Source organism: Tursiops truncatus, chromosome 16 (assembly GCF_011762595.2).
Source record: "Tursiops truncatus isolate mTurTru1 chromosome 16, mTurTru1.mat.Y, whole genome shotgun sequence".
NCBI lineage: Eukaryota > Metazoa > Chordata > Mammalia > Artiodactyla > Delphinidae > Tursiops > Tursiops truncatus.
Genome location: NC_047049.1, coordinates 25,248,100 through 25,260,361, shown reverse-complemented (window position 1 = coordinate 25,260,361; position 12,262 = coordinate 25,248,100). Strand labels below are relative to the sequence as shown.

Here is a 12,262-nt window from a genome sequence, read left to right as displayed (position 1 = left end):
CCCTAGAAGGTAAACATAATCTGGCAATTACACTCCTAAGTATTTTCCCAGGAAAAAAATAAAAATATACATCCACAAAAAGACTTGTACACCACCAATGTTCTTAACAGTTTTACTCACAATAGCCCCAAACTGGAAACAACCCAAATGCTCATCAACAGATAAATAGATAAACAAATTGCAGTATAAAAACAAAGGACTACTACTTGGCCTCCCCTCCAAAAAAAAAAGTAAAGTTTAAAGAGAAAGGAGAATTTCATAATTTTGACTGGTTAACATCACTAGTAGTAAGACCTATCAACATTATGTACCCCTGGTATCATGCTCTAAGAAGGGCACATCACTTCTGTGGTATTCTTCCCAAATATGCATAATACTTCAATCTATTCATGAAGAAACATCAGACAAACCCGAATTGTGAAATATTCTACAAAAATACCTAACCAGTACTCTTTGAAGTGTCAAAGCAATGAAAGACGTAGGAAGTGTCACAGAAGAGACAAAGGATATATGACAACTAAATGCAATGTGAGATTCTGGTTTGGATCTTGGATTGGAATAAAGGACTTTAGTGTAAAAACTGAATAAAGTCTGTAGTTCAATTAACAGTACGGTACTAATGTTAATTTCTTAGTTTTTATAATTGTACTACAGTCAACCATGGTCAAGTAAGATGTTACCATTAGGAGAGACTAAAGGCAAACTCTTATTTTTGCAGCTCTTCCATAGGTCTAAAAATATTTGAAAATAAAAAGTTTAAAAAGTTAGGGGTAAAAAAAGAATGAACTGCCTACGGACAGACACACATGAATAAATCACAAAAAAAATTATGCTAAGCAAAAGAAGCCAGAAACAAGAGTACATTAGAATATGATTCCATTTACATGAAATTCTGGAAAGGTAAAATTAATCTGTAGTGACAAAAAGCCCTGAGGCAAAGAGTGGGGCCGGAGAGAGAAGTAACTTCAAAAAGGCAATGAGGGAACTTTCTGGAGTGATGGAAAAATTCTATATCTTGATTGTGGCAGTGGTTACACAGGTGAATACATTTTATCAAACTCAATCTATATACTTAAAATGCATGTATTTTATTGTATGTAACTTATTCCTCAATATAGTTTATTAAAATTTTAAAAATAAGTTCATATTTGAAAGTATTTAACTTGACTTATTAGTGTACATTTTATATTGGGTAAACTAAAATACTATGATTGATTCTTAAACTGATATATTAAAACTTATGCACCCAAATTGTTCATTCAATAAATATTTACTGGGCAACTACTATATGTCAGGCTTTAGGCAACACAAAGGATATAAATGTGAAAAAGAAAGCCCTTACCCTTGAGGAATTCACAGGCCAAAGGGGAGGCATGCAAGTGAACAAAAGCTGCAAGTGACATACAAATTGCTCTGGGGAATGATATAGCAAGGTGTCAGCACTGCACAGAGAAGGCAATGTCTCAGAAAAGTCTTCAGAAAGAATACAGCCCCTTTCCATGAATTCACCCTGTGAGGCTATTACAGTTATTTCAGGGATATTTATCGAAGCTTTCAAAAAACACTTCTTTTAGTCTTGTCTCTCTACTTCATGGCACATTTTTCTGATGAAAAGTCCTTAGCACTTCAAGGGTGCAGTTTGTTTGTTAAAATTACCAAAAGTTATTCACAGACAAATTTAATGAATACCATTCTGGAAAACAGGTGACAGGTATGAAGTCAATAAACTTGTTTTCCTACATGCTTTATGAAGTGAAGGCAATACCACAGGGTAGTACCAATGTTTTTCATCCAACATAGAACTGTTGGAAGAATATATAGTCTCTCAAGGGGGCTACTTTAAAGAGCTTTGCCCTTTTGGGTGCTTAATCTCGGTTTGTTTGGGGGGGGTGCTTATTACTTTGAAATTATACCTCACTATAAACTGTCAATATTCAAAATAATAATTTAAATTTATTATATACATATATATCATATACGTAAACACAATGCTTAATTAAGTTTGAATCGTAGTTCAGCTATATCACAGCTAAATGTTTTTAGACAAAGTCCTTAAAAAATCAGCATCTGCTGTAAAATGAAGACAATAATAGTAGTATCTGCCTCATAGGATTTTGTAAATATTAAATAAGTGATGTGAATGAGATAATCTAAGTATTAAATGAAATAACCTATGTAAAACACTTAGAACAGGGCTTGGCATATAATAAGCACTTAATAAATGTTAATAATTATTGTTACATATAAGCAAGGTATATTAGTGTCTAGACTAAGAGTAAGCATTAAAATATAAAGTGGGATTACAAAAACAAAAAAAAAGCATATAAAAAGAAGAAACCGTAAGGTAGCTTTAAAGTTTAGAAACTAAGATTCAGTGACTTTTTTGTTAAACAAGAGAATTCTTTTTTAAATTATTCTATGGGAATATACATTTATCTTAATGTTCAGTAACAAAATGTGCCAGGCACATTACAGGTTTCCAATAAATACTTATTGAATTGAACTACTTCAATACAGTGAGACTGTCTTAATAACCAAGAAAAAAAGTTTGTCACGTTTCAGCCCCATTAACTTCTACTTCTGCTTTAGTTAATATCCCTTTCAGCTGCCAAACTACCTTGCCATTCTTTTCCCTGGAAAGTAGAATTCTAGAAAGGAGAAAGAATGCAAGATTTTCTCCCAATTTGGACAGCAAGATCTACATTGAGAAAGTATAGCGCTTCAAACTGCTTTCTGACAAGTATACCTAAAAGTGTCTGTGTCCAATTAGGAAAATATAAAAGAATCTAACTGCTGCAAAAACAGCTTTAAGGCAATAGAATACCAAATAAATAACAAAGAATACAGAGGGAAGAAAGAGAAATTCAAATCAAGTCAGTGTATATTTTCAATATAGAACTTGTTTAGTAAAATATCATACCCACATATATGTGGCAAGTACCTATAAACTACATGTGTTCATTTTTGTACATTTATATTATTCACTTATCTTTATAGCCTAAATTGAACATCAAATTGAGATTTGTTTAATTTGAGATGATATAAACCTTCTAATAATGTTATATAAAGTTTCTGAACATAAGTGAATTAATACATCTTAATGTTTTTGTGTACTTAAAGACAGTATTTTTTAGAGAAAATTTCTGAAAGATTCTTTTCTGAGTGTCACAGTTGTATACATGTGCGTGTACATACATATATGCACATGTGCTCAACTCAGTTCTTCATCCCTACTTTTCTTTTTAGTTTTTTTTTTTTTAACTGAAGTACAGTTAGTTGATTTACAATGTTGTGTTAGTTTCAGGTGTACAGCAAAGTGATTCAGTTATATATATATATATATTCTTTTTCAGATTCTTTTCCATTATAGGTTACTACAAGATACTGAATATAGAATATAGTTCCCTGTGCTATACAGTTGATCCTTGTTCATCCCTACTCCTTCTTAAATTAAATGACATTTTTGTCAGACTGCAAATATTTTAATAAAAAACAGATGCTGCAACTATTGGCTAATATACTGAGTATTTCAAATATATCTCAGAGATATGAAGGGAAAAACAGCAGAGTGCTGGTGTTTAAGGTCTATTTGATAATGAACAAAGTAATAGCTCTAGTTTTTAAAAAGTCTTTACATAGTATATGTGCAATCACTTCAATAGAAAATCAACACATTTTTCATTTGTCTTAAGAAAATATTAAAAATTTTAACTGATAAACGTTTACCGGTGGTAGAGAGATACAAAATTCCATCCTTGAAGAACAACTTAATAGAGTAAAAGCCAAAAGAGCCCAAATATACACAGTAATGTATAATTTCATCATATCATTTCTTACCAGGGTCTCTAAAATAATTTAGCACTTGTTCTACCTATCTCTACCATCTAGATCTCAAGGACATCTGGTAATTTCAATATTCACAAATCTCAGTGAAAAAGATTGAGCTAAATATATGACTACGTCAACAAGTGTTTATTGAATGGCCTACTGTGTTATATCCAAAGTAGTAGTTCTTAAGCAATCAGAAAGTGCTACTTACCAGCAAGTGTATAATCCATATCAAAACCAAAACACTTTATTTTTTCCATGGCTAAACTTCGGTTCACAAACACCCTAAAGAAAGGAGCAAAAAATGATATCTCAATTAACACTGAAACAACAACAAAAATTAAGTTCAATGGAATTATTTGTCTATCTTTCTAGAATGCATTTAAATACCAATATTAAGATTCATAATATAAATTATTCAAGTCCTCCTTATACCATAAGTGACATCAGATATTATACAAAAATACGTAAATTTCCTTATTGTGTCTTGATTTTAATGATGTCATGTACTCAAGTTTTCAGAGAATCAGCTCTCCTTTTCTAAGTCAGACCCCATAAAATAAGCTTATTTCTGAGATTTTATAATTCATTCATTCATTTAGTTTATTTAATAAACAGAGGTTCATTTAAAGCCTACCATATGCCAGACACTAAAGACACAAATATAAACAGATTCATGTGACAAATACTTACTGAATGCCTACTATATGCCAGATACTGTGATATGGAAGAGAACAAAAGAGTACCTGCCCTCATGGAACTTATATTTTAACTTACAATCTCTATCCTTGAGGAATTCAGCATAGCAGGAGAGAGACTTAAAAGCAAATAATTATAGCAATTCAATAAATGCTATAAAATAACATGCAGGAGAGAAAACAAGTTGTTTAGAGACCAGATGAGATGTCTGAGCTGATTTTAACAATTAGTAGAAGTTTTCCAGTAGGACAAAGCAAGAAGGGCATTCCAGACGGAATGACAAAGGAAAGACAGGGTTTGTAATGAACCAAAAAACATTTACTGAGGCTGGAGCTGGGTTTTCTTTGGTTTTACTTTTGTTTGTTTTTGCAAACGGAAGTTTTCCAGAGGAGAAGGGAAAGAGGCAACAAAGGTTATGAAGGTAAAAAAAGGGTCAAATTAATGAAGACTTTGTATGTCACATTAGAGAGTTTGGACTTTATCCTGCAGGCAAGAACAAATTAGCAGATTTTGATGAAATGAAATAATCAGATTCAAATTTCAGAAAGATCGCTATGAAGACACAGAGAAAACTAAACATATAATAGTATGGTGGATCATCACCATGATGGTGCTTTGTGGCAAGTTTTAATCATCTCTGAAAATAAGGATACCTCCTCCATCTGATCCCAAAGTATGGTGGGCAAAATTACTGAATGGTTTATCCTCTTATTACCAAACCTCTTCTTTGCCTTCATTTCATAAGTAGCTATGAGAAATGAGAATGCTACAAATCACCCAGGAAACTTGGTAGAAATAAAGATACCTGGGCTGGGCTTCCTGCATTAACAATATAGGTCAGTAGTCTCCAAAGAGGAGTGACTGCACCTGGGGATACAGAAAACTCCACTGGGATACAGAAGAAAATATTACAGCTTCTACTCAAATTTATCTCATCATTTTAAAATGTCTAATTTGTGTATGTTTTCTACTACATACAAGTAAGAATAGTAGTATAGGTAATTTGTAAATAAGCACACACAGGGATGAATGCTCCATATTTTAACTGTGAAATACTCAATAGTTTGGAAACCACTAATCTATATAATGACTTTTTAAAAAAACTTCACCAACTCAAATATTACTGTTTTAAACTTTATTAGAAAACTTTTCCTCTCATCTCAGAATGTATGTACCAATTTTATTTTATTATTTTTTTAACTTTTTATTTTATATTCGAGTATAGGCAATTGACGATGTTGTGATAGTTTCAGATGCACAGCAAAGGGACTCAGCCATATATATGCATGTATCCATTCTCCCCCATACTGCCCTCCCATCCAGGCTGCCACATAACACTGAGCAGAGTTCCCTGGTATGCACTAATTTTAAATGCAGACAAATAATCAAATATTTGCTTAAAAATATTTTAATAGGGCTTCCCTGGTGGCGCAGTGGTTGAGAATCTGCCTGCTAATGCAGGGGACACGGGTTTGAGCCCTGGTCTGGGAGGATCCCACATGCCACGGAGCTACTAGGCCCGTGAGCCACAACTACTGAGCCTGCGCGCCTGGAGCCTGTACTCCGCAACAAGAGAGGCCGTGATAGTGAGAGGCCCCTGCACCGCGATGAAGAGTAGCCCCCGCTTGCTGCAACTAGAGAAAGCCCTCGCACAGAAACGAAGACCCAACACAGCATAAATAAATAAATAAATAAATAAATAAATAAATAAACAAACAAACAAACAAACAAACAAACAAACTCCTACCCCCAACAACAAAAAGTTTATTTTAATAGGGGACTTAAAAATCAATAGGTCCTTGAATTCAGAAATGTTATCTTCTAAAAAATATGAAAATCATTACTTACCTCATAGTGTGCTATGCACACTAGATTAGCTTTATAAAACTCTTAGTTCCTGAGAGAGCTGTTATATAAAACATCTACACTTTCTTTCCCTAAGAAAATCTGGTATTCTGTAAAATCAACATTTACTTTGATTAGGTTAATAATGGACGGGAGGGGAAGAGTAGGGAATAGCTGAAAGATACAGGGAACTAGAGGATAAATGACACCTACCCAAATCTTTAAAAAAAAAAAAAAAACCCAAACTCCAACTATATCACCATGACCCTTCTACCACTTCATCAAACTTCACTCTATTTCTACTGATTGGAGCATCTACTTTATTATCACCTTTTTCCAGTTATATAAATCCTTATGAAGGCACAAGAGAGGGAAAAGACACCGAGTAATGGTTTTAACTCTGGAAACACACTGAAGCTCAGGCTTTTCAAACACACTCTCAATTCAGGCTAGGGGGCCAACGGGATCAAATCCTTGATCAGAGCCCAAACAGCTGACATGCCTAAAATATTCTATGGGAATTCAGACAGGAACAGACTGGGAAGATTTTTCTTTCCAGGAGAGATATATGTGGAGCCACATAATAAAAGAAACAGTTTTGATCCTGATAGAAGAATGATGCAAGCTGGTTTTAGGCATAGCTAAAATCACAGAAAAAAAAGATACTTTGCTAGTATCACTCAATCACTGATAAAGGTAGAAAGAAACTATCAACAGACCCAGTTAGATAGTTTACCTGTTTCTTTCTCATCCAGAAGAGAGGTTAAGCCTGTATTCCTTTTCATATTTTTTAAGGATATAGAGATCATAATGTACCTTAGGTATTATCCAGAGAAACTCTGGGAATGATATATATCAGGAATAAGAAAATCTGTTTTTTCTGTGAAAATAATCGTTGCTAAATATCCATCAAATCACACTCTTTCCTTGTTGACTAACTGGTCACTTGATTCAATCAACACATTTGTTGAATGCTTATTACAAAGCAAGTACCATTTTATGACATATATCCTAGAAGCTGTCCTTTAGGGAGTAGCTAAAACTATCAAAGACTTTCTAGGTGTCTAAAATTAGAAAATAACACATTTTTCTATGAAACCAAATATCCTTTATCTTTTCATTTTCATTTAAAATAAGTACCCTCACCCACAGAAGCAACTCCTGAATTTAAAAAAGAAACAATCACTCCTGTCTCCCCATCTAATTTATTCCTATTATGAAACAGAAAGAAAAACCTCACATATATTCTCATCTCTCCTTTTCTTTCCCTAATTTATGCTACAACATGGGAGATGGGGCCAACAGGGAATTAAATCTAATTCGTACATGAATATCTAAAGTGCATAAGCAAAGCTATGATGACAAAATGGAACAGCTGCATTATAGAGAACTGTAGTAATATATACGCTACGATTTACAAAGATAATAAACATGCAAATGCTGAAAGTATGCACTGACTTCAGCAGAGAGGCAGCCTTGAGCCAGAAATACCACGTCTCCAGAACATAGTCTTAAAGAGAAACTGATCTCTTGGCCTCAAACTCATAACTATTCTTTATTATTATAATAAAAGAAAGTGTTAGGTACTATATCAATTAAAAGACTGGCTCACTGTTCCACCACACATTTAAAATGAAAATATCCTATCTGCTTGGGGAATCCAAAACTTTCTATTGGTCCCGGGACCCTGACTGTATCTTTGTCAATGCCAGTCAACTTGTGTCACTTTTCTAAATTATTAACCAGTGGAACATACTCCACCTCTATCTTCAAGAGCCTGAATATATTTGTGAAACTTTCCGAAGCTTGCTTTAAATAAAGCACAAAGTTGCCACCCTAGAAAGCATGATTGAACTAAGCATCCAACCTTAAAATGCAATTATCAGCCAGAAATTCCTACATACTAAGTCATTTGCAAGATATAGATTTGAGCATTAAAACAAGAGACACAATCTTTAGGAGACAGACCCAGAAACACTATAAAACCAGGCACAGACTTCAACACAAAGACAAATGTAACCGTTTTTACTATCATATAACACTGCAGTAAGGCATAAAACTTGAAGAAATGCTATCCAAATAAATATAGATATTAATCAAAAGAAACAGGACTATAAATATAATGTGCTTTAAGAACAGGGATCTAGTATTCTTACACTTAATGAACATGCAATTTACTAAATTTGGAATTTTGTAAATAGCAAACTCTTAATGGTTTTGAGATTTAACTCATAATTCAAAGCAGTATTACCTCATCTGTCACTGGTTGCCGTTCTGCAAAGTGTGCAACTATCAGAGTCAACTAGTTCTTGAAGTCACATAACAAAATTCTTCTTCAAGACCCTAGTATAATTTTTTGTGTGTGACTTTAACCTTACTTCAAAAAGACTGTTTTAGTCTGAACCAGGCCCCCTCAACAGCATGTATCTTCTGAGACAGTGTTGGAGAAAACACCTCTGTGTCTAATTTAACTTGTCATTGGATATCACTGTTGCTCCACACAAATCCATTTGGAATAGAATTTCTTTGGCACTGGTGAACTTTATCCCTAGCTCCTCCCCCTGCCTAAGAGTCACAAGTTCCTGGCCAAAGGCCCAATAACAGTTACTGCAACAATAAATGAGAATAAGGATACAAGTAAAAAATCTTCCTAGGCATGTTTTGGTTATGGGTTTGTGTAATTATATTACTCAAAGTTTGTTGCAATCAAAGAAAAGAAAAAGTTACAATGCTTTTTGGAGACTGCCAAATTTAGATTACCAACCAAATGGGGTGTGTGTCCGTGTGTGTGTGTGTGTGAATTAACAGAAAAATGCTATAATGTGAATTTTTGTTTAGTATCTTTTCTCCCCAACTAATTTCTATTTCTGCTATGGCACTCTCATTTTCCCCTCAAGCTTAAAATCTAGTTAACATCTTTTGATTCTTTCCTCTCCCTCAAATCCATATCATCTCACTTGCCTTCATTTAAATTTCCAAATGTCTCTAATCCAGATCTTCCATTCAACTTAAACTGCTAACAATTTGTCCAGGTCCTCATTAACTCTCCAGCAATCATCTCCCAATTGCTGTGCCTGCACACTAATGCCAAATTAATTGCTTTGAAGTAGTGCTACTCAAAGTGTGGTCCACAGACTAATGCTGGTTTGTGAAGTGCTGTTAGTAATTCAAGAAATTGCAAGTATTTAGAAACTTTTATAGCAATTCGACAAAAAACTTTTGTTTGTTGAACACAGTAACAAAAATGTATACTTACATTTTATGTTTTCATTTTTCTAGTAATTCATTTTTATTATAAGTGTATCAATTTGAAACAGAATAGAATTAAAAAAAAAAAACTGGTCCTCTAACATACATGAGAAGCACTGTCCTAATGCCCAGCTCTATAATCACCTACTTAATAACCTTTAGACATTCCTCACTACCTACCACCAGACTAATATATTACAAATTTTTGTATCTTCAAGGAGTTCAAAGCCTTGGAAAGATGGCGATCTTTCCAAAATCAGTTTTATCTCATGTTGCTCTACATCATGCACCATTTGCTCTAATAATCAAAATGAACTACTTGTTATTTCCTAAAAGTGCCCTGAGGTTTTGTTTATACTGTTCCCCATACCTGAAATGACCTTCTCAGTTATCTCTATCTTATTTTTCAAGACCCAGCAATTTCAAGTGATTTCTTTAAGAAATTATTCTGGCCATGCCAGAGAACTATGTAACAGTGATGCCTCTGGGTCTCAGATTACTTTTTTAGTTAATGAAAGAGATTTCACCAACAACTAAAATTCTATAAAGTTGTGATCCGTGTGAGCAGTATGAATACTCAAAATCATTTATTTCTATATTTTATCATATACATAAAGTATGTGTTTAATTCTCTTATTCTTTACTGGATTATAAGCTTTGAGGCCAGGATTTATTGCCTTCCCAAAAACTAGCATAGGGCCTGGTAAAGACCGGACACGGTATTTAATAGAACTAAAAATTAAATTTAAACTAAACCCTTAATAGCAATTAGTGGTTGCCAGAGGCTGTTGGGGAGAGGGAATGGGGAGTTGCCCTTGGGGGATAATAAAAAATGTTCTAAAATAAGAGAGTGCTGTTGGCTGCACAACTCTTGTGAATATACTAAAACCACTGAATTGTACTCTTTAAAGGGTGAACTGAATGGTATGTGAACTATATCTCAATAAAGCTGTTCTTTAAAAAAACATAATGGCAAGACCTCATTCTGCCTTTATGTCTCCATTCTTCAGTAAAAGAATGGCAGTGATTAAAAAAAAAAAAAGAAAAAGAAAAAGGGGGCTTCCCTGGTGGCGCAGTGGTTGAGAATCTGCCTGCCAATGCAGAGGATCCGGGTTCGAGCCCTGGTCTGGGAGGATCCCACATGCTGCGGAGCAACTAGGCCCGTGAGCCACAACTACTGAGCCTGCGCGTCTGGAGCTTGTGCTCCGCAACAAGAGAGGCTGCGACAGTGAGAGGCCCGCACACCGTAATGAAGAGTGGCCCCCGCTCGCCGCAACTAGAGAAAGCCCACACACAGAAACGAAGACCCAACACAGCCAAAAATAAATAAATAAATTTAAAAAGAAAGATAAAAACTTTCTAATTTATGAAATGGATTCTTAAAAATTCAAAGTTTAAATACCATGGATATACAGACACAACAAGAAATTTTAGACTACATTATAAAAACAAAAGTCATTTAAGCATAAGTTTTTGTCTTCATAAATTTGCAGCCAATAACTTCTTACTAATTTGTCTGAATATTTTCTCTGAGGATCATCCTCAGGGGGGATACATTTTGTTTATCAGATTATATCATGAGAATAGTACCCTGTACTTTCAAAGTCTGAACAAGCATATTATCATTTCTAAAATAATACGTGAATTAATTATAATATTAATTTTTCTCAAATACTCAATATAAATAAGTTCCAGAGAAAAGAAGAGAATGTGGAGGCATGCACAGAACAAAATTAAAGATGATTAAAATTTAAGATGCCATCAATTGTAAAACTCACCCATATTATATGTCACTAGCAAAGGGCAAGGGGGGTGGGTGGGGGGGATGCCCAAGAAAAGTCAGCCTCATAAAGCTAGGATTATCAAAGGGCAATACCCATAATACAAGGAAAAAGGAGAAATAAACCTGCAACAAAGAAAAAGCATATAAGGACATTTGTACATCTCAGCCTTGACAGTGAGTCCAAGGAAGGGGAAAATCCTCCCCCTGAGAATTTGAACAATTAAGTCAGGTAGGTTTGTGGTCTGAATTTACACTACTAGGGTGGTTAACACTGCCCCTAAGTGACTGAGAGAAATAAAATCTTTTCTAGAAGAAATCAACTTAATTCTAGGTGGTATATTGCTAGATGTAGCCCAAATTCAGAGATGTCTAAATGTGAAAAAAAAAATGTGTATCTTAAAAGCGATAAAAGACTAAGAGTAGTGATCATGCTATCTTTCCCCCAAAGACTTCAAAGCATACTTTAAGGAGATTCTCTTTAAGAAATAGACATTAAAATTCCCTTCACCTTCAATCTCAAATGAAGAAACTGCAGTAATGAGAGCAGAATGGTGGGGAATAAAAAAGAGGACTAACAAATGAAGAATACATAAATTAAGGGAGAAACCAGAAACAATGTCAGTACTTCTGAAAATAAATTTACTGTTCTAAAATCTCAGTTGAATTAAAAACAGGTTTTTCCAATCTTTTTTTCCTATTTCCCCCTAAATTCTTTTTTACTTTTTCTCCCCAATTTTTAAAAATAAAAACCAGTGTATAGAAGATAATTTATAAAATGCAGCAAAATATTAAGGTTGAATTCTGTGGGATAAAAATTAGAGAAGAAAATATGTTTATCCATGTTATCATTAGGTCAAA

General features: G+C 34.0%; 1 protein-coding gene across 4 annotated transcripts in view; it reads right to left on the bottom strand.

Annotated features, from left to right (window-relative positions):
* Positions 1-12,262, bottom strand: part of NT5C2 (5'-nucleotidase, cytosolic II) — a 103,498-nt gene that overhangs the window by 40,871 nt on the left and 50,365 nt on the right. For all 4 annotated transcript variants that reach the window (XM_019939916.3, XM_073794002.1, XM_019939919.3 and 1 more), the window contains one exon: positions 4,040-4,113. In XM_019939916.3, coding sequence (XP_019795475.1) covers positions 4,040-4,113 — 74 coding nt within the window. The remainder of the gene's footprint in view (positions 1-4,039; positions 4,114-12,262) is intronic.